A 12,335-nucleotide genomic window follows, 5' to 3' on the forward strand; every position below is an offset into this window, starting at 1 on the left:
GCCACCCAGCCTCCCTTATTACAATTTTTCTACTGTTAAACCTACTTAAGTACTATATATCCTGATCAGGATAACAAGGTTAAGTATTAATATGCACCTGATAAAACAGTTGAACATGGAAATTGACCTTTCTGACTCTTCCTCGTGTATGCAAGAAGGAACCAGAGAGATTTTTCATGTGTGCCTTATGGAAGCCCACCCACATAGTTTGCAATAACACTACACATGTATAAATACACAGATATGCAGTCAAAATGATTGCAAAATGAAATAAGATACACGTCTGAAAAATTAAACTTGAGTCATTTAAAAAATCTTTTTTATTTTTTAAAAAAGATTTATTTATTTATTCATGAGAGACACAGACTGAGAGAGAGAGAGGTAGAGACACAGGCAGAGAGAGAAGCAGACTCCCCACAGGGAGTCCAACACAGGACTCGATCCTGGATCCCGGAATCACAACCTGAGCCAAAGGCAGGAGCTCAACCGCTGAGCCACCCAGGCAGCCCTAAAAAATCTTTTTAAAGTATAACTTTGTGGGGGTACCTGGGTGGCTCAGTCTGTTAAGCGTCTTCCTTCAGCTCAGGTCATGATCCCTGGGTCCTGGGATCAAGTCCTGCATCATGCTCCCTGCTCAGCAGGGAGTCTGCTTCTCCCTCTACCCTTCACCCCTGCTTATGATCTCTCTTTCACTCTCTCACTCTCTTTCAAATAAATAAATCTTTAAAAAAGTATAACTTGGAGTTAAATGTATAATCTAAGAGTGTATATTAATTGTATACACTTTACAATTAATACACTTTGTATTAAATGTATAATCTAAAAGTGTATATCAATTATTTTAAATCGAGGTAAAATACACATAAGAATATTCACCATTTTAAAATGTACAATTAAATGGCATTTAGACATTTACTGTGCTGTGTAACCACCACCTCTGTCCAGTTCCAAAATATTTTCATCCCTCCCCCCAAAAAGAGGCCTTGCACCCATTAAGCAGTCACTCCCCTTTCTCTCTACCTCCAGCCCCTGGAAACAACCACTCTGCTTTCATCTCTGTGGATTTGCCTATTCTGGATGTTTCATATAAATGGAATCATTTGTGTTCGCCTCTGTTACCTTGTGTCATGTTTTCAAGGCTCATCCATGTCCTAACGTGTATGTATCAGTTCTTCATTACTTTTTGTGGATGACTAATATTCCATCACATGGACAGACCACATTGTGATCATCCATCCACCAGGTGTTGGACATTTGGACTGTAACCGTCTTTGGCTATTGTGAATGGTGCTGCTGTGAATATTCTATTCGTGTACAAGTTTTACAGGAACGTGTGTTTTAATTCTCTTGGCTGTTTACCTAGGAGTGAAACCACTACCCCATATGGTAACTCTATGTTTAGCATTTTGAGGAACTGCCAGACTTTTCCATTCCAGCCAGTCATGCATGAGTGTTCCAATTTTTCCACATCCTTGCCAACATTTGTTATTGTCTGTCTTTGGTTCTATCCCTCCTAATGGGTGTGAGGTGGAGTCTCATTATGGTTGCCCCTATTTATGGCTCATCTGAACGAGACTGTGGCTTCCAGGAAGGCCTGAGCTGAATTTGTCTTGCTCATCACTCTTTTACCAGTGTCTGGCTAAGCGCCAGCATGTGCTAGATGACAGCAGACTATGTGATGACTAAGAATCTATAGCCACCATTATTTATGTCCTAGTCCTTCTAGATGTCTCCTCTGGCATTTATAAGTTTTGCTAGGGCTGGTCAGAAGCATTGGTAGACATAAAGCAGTTGAGGGAGGCCTGGGTGGCTCAGCAGTTGAGCGTCTGCCTTTGGCTCAGGGCATGATTCTGGGGTCCTGGGGTTGAGTCCTGCATCGGACTCCCCACGGGGAGCCTGCTTCTCCTCTGCCTATGTCTTTGCCTCTCTCTTTTAACTTTTTATATTATTATTCTTTTTTAAATATTTTATTTATTTATTCATGAGAGACACACACACAGAGAAGCAGAGACATAGGCAGAAGAGAAGCAGGCTTCATGCAGGGAGCCCAATGTGGGACTCGATCCCGGCACCCTGGGATCACACCCTGGGCTGAAGGCAGACATTCAACCGCTGAGCCACCCAGTGTCACCAAATCTTTTTTTTAAAAAAAGAACATAAAGCAGTTGATAAAAGGAATGGTGTTAGAAGTGTTGAAGTTCCTAAATCTAGTTTTCAGTTCATAAATTCATTGCACTGATATTGATATCGGTTTTGGGAGAATTCTAAATTTTCGTTTGCTGATAAAGACATCAGTAATACTCTTGTCTATGAGATATTGACTGGGTTGAACAACAGATTTCCTGAATGCCTGTCCCAAGGGCTACCCTCCTCCAGGGCTGGAGGGTGGGTGTCTAGGTTGTAAGCACATCACATGGATTAGTTCACCTTTAAGACACTCTTAGAACAGATTCATCATTTCTCTGGGACAATGGCTTTCTTCTCTGAAACCTTTCTCTCTCCTTAAAGATGCTCATTCTTTTGCTCATTCATTGACAAAATGAAAATACAGAAAATGTGTTTCCTTCCTGTCTTTCCTTACACACACTGCAAATAAAATACCTGTTCAAAGAACTTAAGATAAACAGGATATTAGAAATTTTCTCTGGCAACTTAATTGCTTTTGTGGTTCAAGGCCATTAAGAGCTTGAATGTAGAGTGAAAGAATCATGCAGTTTTTAAGACTGAGTAATGCTTCGAAGTTCCAGAAACTTATGGGAAAGATGACCTCCAGTGCTTTGGCTGGGAAGCATAAAACCACTTTGAATTTTCCAATACACCCGGCTTGACAAGGATCAGTTAATCACTCCCTTAAGCTTTATTTTTTAAAGATTTTATTTATTTATTTATTCATGAGAGAGGGAGAGAGAGAGAGTCAGAGACACAGGCAGAGGGAGAAGCAGGCTCCATGCAGGGAGCCTGACCCGGGACTCGATCCCAGGACTCCAGGATCACGCCCTGGGCTGAAGGCAGGTGCTAAACCACTGAGCCACCTGGGGATCCCCTCCCTTAAGCTTTATTTTTATTTATTTATTTGTTTGTTTATTTATTTATTTATTTATTTATTTATTTATTTATTTTCCCTTAAGCTTTAGATCAAGTACACACTATATCCTGAACTCTAGTAGAAATAGGCATGTTCTTAGACACTAAATATGACATGCTATGGATCTGTTTCCAATTCATTCTGATCAATCTCTGAGATTCCAAAGTTAGGTTCTGACTTTGGTTTCTAACAATAGGAAGTTTTATTCACAGCTGGTCACAATATGAAGTGCGATATATTTGGAGGAAAGAAAAAGAATGAAATGCTAAATCTAAAATTATTCAATTTAGGTCATGCTGTGGACTAAATTATGTGCCCCCCAAATTCACCTGTTGATGTGCATGTGAAAATATTTGGAGGTAATTAAGGTATGATGATGTTATGAGGGTGGGGTCCTCACGACAGGATAAGATCCTTCCTTCTAAGAGGAAACACCAGAGAGTTCTATTTCTGCCATATGAGGACATACTGAGAAGGTGGCCATCTGCGAGCCAAGAAGAGAGCTCTCACCAAAAACTGAATCAGCTGGCATCTTGATCTTGGGCTTCCCAACCTCCAGAACTCAGAAAAAACCCTGTCTATGGCATTTTGTTATGGCAGCCTGAGCAAACTAGATAGCTCATACATCTATTTATATAATTGTTTGGTAAGATTAAAAACACAAAAATCAGATCTATTCCTCTTGGATCCAATTTTCCCTTTGCCTAAATAACCAAGGTCTAAGTATGGACTCCAAGAGGATGAGAAGGGACTGCTTCTAGTAGATAGCACTTTAGTACAAATTCTTTCCCTGTATCATCACTTGTCATCATGTGACTTTGTAGCTCCTCTTGCTTAAGAGGCAGAGCCTATTTCCTGACCTGCGCTAGCCTTATGCTTCTGCTAATAGAATGTGGAGTGAGTACCGATGTGTCCTACCACTGGGCTGAGGACTCTAGGGTGTACTTGTCTCTACTTTCTTGCATACATGAAAACATTCTTTGGGGTAGCCTGCTAGAGGAAGAGAGACACATAGAGCCACTCCAGGTGTCCTAGTCACAGCCACTCCAGAACATCCAGTCAGCTAGCCCTGAGATCTGTGATCTAGCTCCAGCAAGATTAACAGAGCTCCTAGCCTACCACCTCAGATGTGTGAGCAAACATGTTTCTTATTCTACTTTGGAAGTTTTATAATTGTTACACAGCATTATTATTGCAGCAGGGAACTATACACTACCACTATTTGGCACTGGATATTCATCAAACATCAGTGATCCAGAAACTCTTGCAAACTAAAACACATGCAATTTTTACAAACCACGGATTTAACAACCTGCAAAGAAGGAAAAGCAATGAACAAATACAGTTTCTGCTTCTATTACAGAAAGCAGCTATTTCTACTGGAAACTGCCATTTAGTCAAGTATTGAGAGTAAGTCAGGGTATCTTCAAAGGAATGAAAATTGTGAGTGTAAAATGTACTCATATACTAATGAAAATTACATAATATATTTTACCTTTCAATTATTAGCACTAATTGATATTTGAATTGGGTTCAAGCAAGCAAATGATGATAGTTGACAGGAGAAGCATAAACTCACCCCCCCCCCCCAGCTAATTCATTTGTTTATTGATTCTTCGAATTGCAGATGGTGATGTTTCCTTTGGATGAAACAAGAGGTCCAGAGACAACTAGAGTTTCTTTCCCCAGAGAATGAGGTCAATTCAGGTCATGAGCTTTGAGAAACTGGAATGTTACCTTGGGTCTAGAAATACTTAGTGATGCTTGCCAGGCTAGTGATCAAGTTTCCCCAGCAGCTCAGTTAATTACTCAGAACTTTCTGTATTAATTGAGCCCTGAGACTCTACATGACTCTCTCAAAGTCGGGGCTCATTTTATTTAATAGGAGATATTTTCTTCTCTCACAGCTGGATTTTCTTGGATTATCAAAAGAGATTGTTTACACATGTACACAGGAGACCTGGTTCACACAGTACATTTTCCTTGCTCAGGGAGATCAGAGCAATTATCTACTTCCTCTAACAAGATGTCTTAGAATTGCACAACCACCACAGTTAGGGTTTGTCATTTTCAGAAGTTTTGGAACTGATCAGCAGGTAAAGCATGTGTTCTGTGACACTGCTGGCTTTCCATCTGCTGTGTGAGCTGCAGATGATGTGCTGACACTTAGCTGCTGGAGAGCTACTGCCTAATGAGCAATGGGGAAAATTGGTTCTATTTGGCACACTTCTACTTGGGGTGTACAGTTTTCAGAGATACAGAAAATCATGAGTACAGTCACCCATTACTCAAAATAACTTAAAACATCTTCCATGATTACTCAGTTCTTTCATAGTCATGACATTGCTAATCATGACTCCTGATTAAATAACAAGCTGAGTTCCTGATGCTCATTAAGACGCAGAGGCCACCCTCGTTCATTGCTGGTGGGAATGTGAAGTGGTGGGGCCACTGTGGAAGAGTCTGGCAGTTCCTAAAAAAGTTAAACATAGAGTTACCATATGACCCAGAAATTCCACTACTAGGTATATACCCAAAAGAATTGAAGACATCTGTTCACACAAAAACATGTACGTGAATGCTCACAGCACTATAATTCACAATAGCTGAGTAGTAGAAACAACTTAAATGTCCATTGACAGGTACAGAAAATTAAATGTAGTCTATCTTTATAATGGATTAGTATTCAGCCATGAAAAGGAATGAAGTACTGACATATGCTACAACACGGATGAACCTCAGAAACATTAGGCTAAAATGAAAGAAGCCAACACAAATGGCCACAGATTGTATAGTTTCATTTATATGAAGTGTCCAGAATACACAAATTTATACAGAGAGAAAGAAGTTTAGTGGTTAGGGTGAGGGGGGACAGTGAGTGACTGCTAATGGGTCTGGGGTTTCATTCTGGGGCCATTAAAATGTTCTGGAATTAGATGTTCTAGAATTAGATGCTTGCTGATTCTTTTCCCATCCAATCCAAACCTTTGATTGTAAATGTGACTATCCCAGATTCTAGGGAAGACTAAGTGGCTGCCTGAACCACAGAACTAGTTAGTTTTCAAAGCCAAGACTAGATCCTGGGGCGGGGGGGGGGCGGGGGGGCGGGTTCTGATTCCCAGGTCAACTTTCCTCTTGTTTCATCAATTGAACACATTTGAATCATATTTTCTCTGATTGGCAGGAGAGTATTTGGTGACTGGGGAAGCAAGGGGGACAGTCACTGAATACCACATACGATGAGAAAGGCTCATATAGGAACAAATCAAGGAGCCTGAAGCTTTTTCTGAGGACTAAACAGGTCTGGCAGGATAAATTGCTTTTAGAATTTTCAATTATATATTAATAAAGATGATCTTGGTTGCAAAAGCCAAAAACCTTCCTCAATCAAGCTAAAGCAAAAAGCAAACTTTTGTTGCCCCAAATGAAACAAATATTTGCTCATTTTTGTGGTTGGGTGATTATCTGCTAGGAAAGCTGATACAGTAGAAGGATGAGCTGCAAGAACTATGATCTCAAGGTAGAAACAGAAGTTAATGGACCATAGCTGTCTATTTCTTTCTCCCCTCCCATCTACCTCAATTCTGCTTGTTTCTCTTTGCAAATCAGCCTTGTTCTCTCTTCCTACAGGTAGACTTTTTTTTTTTTTTTCTGCTGGCACCAGGGAATACGGCATCAAAAGCCCTGTTGGCAAACCCAAGACAAAGAGGGAACTTTTTTCTCCACCGTCCATACAGCAAACCTTGGAGAAGGATCTGATTGGCTGTGCCAGAGCCTTATACCTATCTCTATATTCAGAAGGGCATGCTCTGTAATAATTTGCTCAGATCAAAGGCAACACATTTTGGAGGATGATAGTAGAGAATGCTCAACAGACAAAATAAATAAACCTAACTCCACTATCGGTTATAAATCCTTACTTCTTTTATTGACTTGGAGGGCTGCTTTGAAATGTGAAAGGTGAAAAAGATCTGCATTCAGTTTTCATAAAGTAAGGGAGGTAACCACACATCTATAACAGCATGTTCTTCCTGGTCTCCTGGAGATAGACACTGACCTGTCTCATCAGGGATTTTTTAAAGATTTATTTATTTATTTATGTGTGTGAGAGAGAGAGAGAGAGAGAGAGAGAGAGAGGCAGAGACACAGGAGGAGGGAGAAGCAGACTCCATGCCAGGAGCCCAATGCGGGACTTGATCCCAGGACTCCAGGATCATGCCCTGGGCCAAAGGCAGGTGCTAAACCGCTGAACCACCCAGGGATCCCCTCATCAGGGATTTTTGACTTGTGACCTATGCCACTTTTTTTTCTCTATGAGGTCAAGTAACTGTTTTATATATTCACTGCTGTATCCCTAGGACTTAGCACAATGTCTGGCACATAATAGATATTCAAAATTATTTGTGGACTGAATTTTAAGGATTTGAAGCACACCTGACTCAAAAAAATCTTGGCAATAATGAGCACATACCAGATGCCAGGTGCCTATGTCAGAAATTGAGACTGCAGAGATTGAAAAAACAAAACTGACACCCACCTTTGAGGCACTCACAGTCCATCAGAGGAGCAAGCAAAACATACATGTAATAAATGGGGCTTGCACAAAGTGCTATGAAACTGGGTCACATAACCTTAGAGAAGATGATGGTATAATACATCCCTAAGAGTTAAAGTGTTTTCAGAATTTTAATAGGATTTAAGCATGGTCTTAAAATCAAATATATACAGATGGAAACAGAAGTTTCCAACCCAAATGCTGGCAGGTGAAGCTGCGTCAGTGGGTAAAGTAGGGTAAATGGGTGACACAAACTGCCTTTTTAAAAAATGTTTTATTTATTTATTTGAGATATATATATATACATATGTATATATGTATATATACATATATATATATATATATATATAGAGAGAGAGAGAGTGTGTGTGCACAAGCTGGGGAGGGCCAGGGGAAGAACCTGCGATCATGACCTGAGCCAAAGGCAGGTGAATCAACTGAGCCACGCAGGCGCCCCTCAGTATGCCTTTACATTAAAAAAGGGGGAGGGGTGCTTACAAAAATAAACTGAGGCAAAGAAGTTATTTGCATAAGACATTTCCTGCGAAAAGTCAGTTTCCCCTTTTATAAATAAGTAAGTTACTGAGGTATTGTATGTGATAAAATGTACAGAGTTGTATGTCAAATATATATGTAATTGTGTGTCTCAGGTACACAGAGCTGTGAAGATATAGAATTAAGGGTTTTTATTCCAAGCTACCAATACTTCTTTTCCAGCACAGTAATTTAGTCTGCCTCCTTTCCTGTTTTTGTGAACTAAGGCCATATATTCATTCATTAGTCCTTAAACAAATAGTGATCGAGACACAAATGCAAGGCACTGGGCACAGTGACTGTGAGTGTGTAGCCAAAGTTGAATAGTCATGGTTTTTCTTCCAGGGGTCACAGAGACAACTACAGAAGGCAAGTCAATATTCATAATAATCGGGCTACAGATAAGTGTCTTGGGAGAGATACAAATGGATGGAAGGGGAATTGTAAAAAATCGGTTTGAAAATATTGTCTAGGGATTGATTTTGCAGGGCTACGACTGTCAGACTAGAACATCTTGTAGTTTATGGGGCAGGAAACGAAAGTGGTATCACCTTCTATATCCAGTAAGGATGCAAGGCCACTTGCAACCTGACTTGTCTATCTCTAAATGGCATTTGTGAAATAGAGAAAAAAAACGCTTCCTTAGGTATTTTTTTTAAAGATTTATTTTATTTTAAAGATTTTATTTATTTATTCATAAGACACACACACACACACACACACACACACACAGAGGTAGAGATACAGGCAGAGGGAGAAGCAGGCTCCATGCAGGTAGCCCAATGTGGGACCCGATCCCAGATTCCCAGGATCAGGACCTGGGCTGAAGGCGGCGCTAAACTGCTGAGCCACCCAGGGTGCCCCGAAGATTTATTTATTCATGAAAGACACAGAGAGAGGCAGAGACATAGGCAGAGGGAGAAGCAGGCTGCTCACAGGGAGTCTGTTGCAGGACTTGACCAGGGATCATGCCCTGAGCCAAAGACAGACTCTCAACCACTGAGCCACCCAGACATCCCCTTCCTTGGCTATTAAAAGAGCTAAATAAAACTCCCAAACTTTGAGTTTAGAAATCAACATAATGAATCAAATACAAATTTTATTTTTTAAAGATTTTATTTATTTATTCATGAGAAACACAGAGGCAGAGACATAGGCAGAGGGAGAAGCAGGCTCCCTGCGGGGAGCCTGATGTGGGACTCAATCCCAGAACCCCAGGATCACGACCTGGGCCAAAGGCAGACAGGTGCTCTCAAATATGAATTTTATTTTTTTAGTTTTTTTTAGTATTTTTGTATATTTTTTATTGGAGTTCGACTTGCCAACATATAGCATAACACCCAGTGCTCATCCCGTCAAGTGCTCTCCTCAGTGCCCGTCACCCAGTCACCCCCGCCCCCCCCCCCCGCCCACCTCCCCTTCCACCACCCCTTGTTCGTTTCCCAGAGTTAGGAGTCTCTTATGTCCTGTCATCCTCTCTGATTTTTCCCACTCATTTTCTCTCCTTTCCCCTATAATCCCTTTCACTATTTTTATATTCCCCAAATGAATGAGACCATATAATGTTTGTCCTTCTCCAATTGACTTATTTCACTCAGCATAATACCCTCCAGTTCCATCCACGTTGAAGCAAATGGTGGGTATTTGTCGTTTCTAATGGCTGAGGAATATTCCATTGTATACATAAACCACATCTTCTTTATCCATTCATCTTTCGATGGACACTGAGGCTCCTTCCACAGTTTGGCTATTGTGGACATTGCTGCTAGAAACATCGGGGTGCAGGTGTCCCGGCGTTTCACTGCATCTGAATCTTTGGGGTAAATCCCCAACAGTGCAATTGCTGGGTCGTAGGGCAGGTCTATTTTTAACTCTTTGAGGAACCTCCACACAGTTTTCCAGAGTGGCTGCACCAGTTCACATTCCCACCAACAGTGCAAGAGGGTTCCCCTTTCTCCACATCCTTCACAAAAGACTTGATCTTTGACCTCTTGGTGATTTTCTTCTTGCCCATGGCAGCTGTCACTTTTCAGGGATAGCGGTCAATTCCGGCCACCAGGGCATGGCTGTAGGGACGGTTGAGGTGCCCTCATCAATGTTCTTCAGGATGATCGCTTTGTGTCGGAGTAGCTTCCGGCCAGGACCAGCACCACCTTCTGGGGTTTCACCAACTTGCCCATCTCTGCCGCAGCCACTCGAGCTTACAGCAGAAAGGAAGCTCAAATACGAATTTTAAAGATGCAAATTTGCTTCCTCTTCTTCTTCTTCTTCATTTTTTTTTAAGATTTCATTTATTTATTCATTCATGAGAATCTCACAGCGAGAGAGAGAGGTGGAGACACAGGCAGAGGGAGAAGCAGGCTCCACGCAGGGAGCCTGACCTGGGACTCGATGCCGGGACCCCAGGATCAGGCCCTGGACTGAAGGCGGCGCTAAACCGCTGAGCCACCTGGGCTGCCCCGAATTCTGCTGCTTTTAAACAGAATTGTTTCAAAATTCAATTTTAACTGTTTTTTAATTAAACAGATGGGCCTCCACCCACCCCAACCTGAGCCATTCAGCCCCAGGCCCCCGAGCATCCATCATCTATCTCCCTTCTACAGTCCGACCCCAAGCCTCCCGGGAACCTAGTTGTTCCGCTGGAGTTTCTGTAGGGGACTCCGTGTTTAAGTGCACCGTCTTTGCCCCGCCCTGCACAGCACCCTCGGACATTCTGATTGGCTGTAGCCTTCCCATGTGCTCTGGTCTGGCTTCTCTGATTGGCCGACGGCTCACCGCGAACAAGGATTCCCCGTTTCCTGGGCTACAGCGAGGGTGAGCGGAGGCCTAGGAATCCCGGTAGCTGGCGGGCTTCTGGACCTAGTCCGGGGGCGCCATGGCTAGCGTCCACGAGAGCCTCTACTTCAACCCCATGATGACCAATGGGGTCGTGCACGCCAACGTGTTCGGCATCAAGGACTGGGTGACGCCGTATAAGATCGCGGTGCTGGTGCTGCTGAACGAGATGGGCCGCACGGGCGAGGGCGCCGTCAGCCTCATGGAGCGGCGGAGGCTCAACCAGCTGCTCCTGCCGCTGTTGCAGGTGAGCGGCCCCCATCGGCTCCCGCTCATCCAGCATGCCTTTCCTGAGCACATGCTCCGTGCCGGCGGCACGAGTGTTTCTCGGATACTCTTTAAGCCCTGGAGGTCCTCAAAAAAAAAAAAAAAAAAAAAAAGGAGTCAAAACCACCTGCCCACAAGGAGTTACTTACCATCCGTCTGGCAGGTGATTTCCATGCATTTTCTGCAGGTTCCTATTTGGCTCTAGCATTTATTAGCTAAGTGATGGGGGGAGGAATTCTTTTCTAAGGTCCACCCATCTTTTTTTTTTTAAAGCTTTTATTAAAAAAATAAAGTATTTATTTATTTATTCATGATAGACACACAGAGAGAGAAGCAGAGACACAGGCAGAGGGAGAAGCAGACTCCATGCAGGGAGCCTGATGCAGGATTTGATTCCGGGACTCCAGGATCACGCCCTAGGCCAAAGGCAGGCACTAAACCGCTGAGCCACCCAGGGATACCTATCTTTTTTTTTTTTTTTTAAGTATTAATTTGTTCATAAGAAACACACACACACACACACAGGCAGAAACGTAGGCAGAGGAAGAAGCAGGCTCCCCGCAGGAAGAAACACTTAAAATGGGACTTGATCCCAGGACCTTGGGACCACGACCTGAGTCAAAGGCAGATGCTCAGCCACTGAGCCACCCAGGCAACTCCTTCACTCCTGTCTTCTGTAGAAAAGGGGCTACACCAGTCCTGAGGGTTGGAGTCGGGTGAATCGGGGAGGCTCCCAGAGGACCAGAATAAGTAATGGTAATGATCTAAAACTGACAGCCAACCTTGAACACTTACTGTTTGCTAAGCACTTAACGTGTCTCCTTTCATTTCGCAGACTCAGGTGATAGCTTGAGCAGTTACTAGCTGTGTGACTGGGGCAAGTTCCATAACCTACTTGGGTCTCTGTTTTCTCTCTGTAAAATGGGGACAGTAATAGAAACTGTGTTGTAGGATGGCTGTATTAAATTAGAAGACCGGGGCACCTGGGTGGCTCAGTGGTTGAACATCTGCCTTCAGCTCAGATGGTGAGGTCCTGGGACCGAGTTCCGCATCAGGGTC

The 12,335-nt window shown here is 42.8% G+C and overlaps 1 protein-coding gene across 2 annotated transcripts in view; it reads left to right on the forward strand.

The window, feature by feature from the left end:
- Positions 1 to 10,928: 10,928 nt before the first annotated feature.
- Positions 10,929 to 12,335, forward strand: part of ANAPC5 (anaphase promoting complex subunit 5) — a 41,441-nt gene continuing 40,034 nt past the window's right edge. The window contains exon 1 of one of the 2 annotated variants that reach the window (XM_026018807.2): positions 10,929 to 11,256. In XM_026018807.2, coding sequence (XP_025874592.1) covers positions 11,050 to 11,256 — 207 coding nt within the window. In that variant the 5' untranslated portion in view covers positions 10,929 to 11,049. The remainder of the gene's footprint in view (positions 11,257 to 12,335) is intronic. The other variant, XM_072722780.1, reaches the window with a different exon arrangement.

Source organism: Vulpes vulpes, chromosome 10 (assembly GCF_048418805.1).
Source record: "Vulpes vulpes isolate BD-2025 chromosome 10, VulVul3, whole genome shotgun sequence".
Lineage (NCBI taxonomy): Eukaryota > Metazoa > Chordata > Mammalia > Carnivora > Canidae > Vulpes > Vulpes vulpes.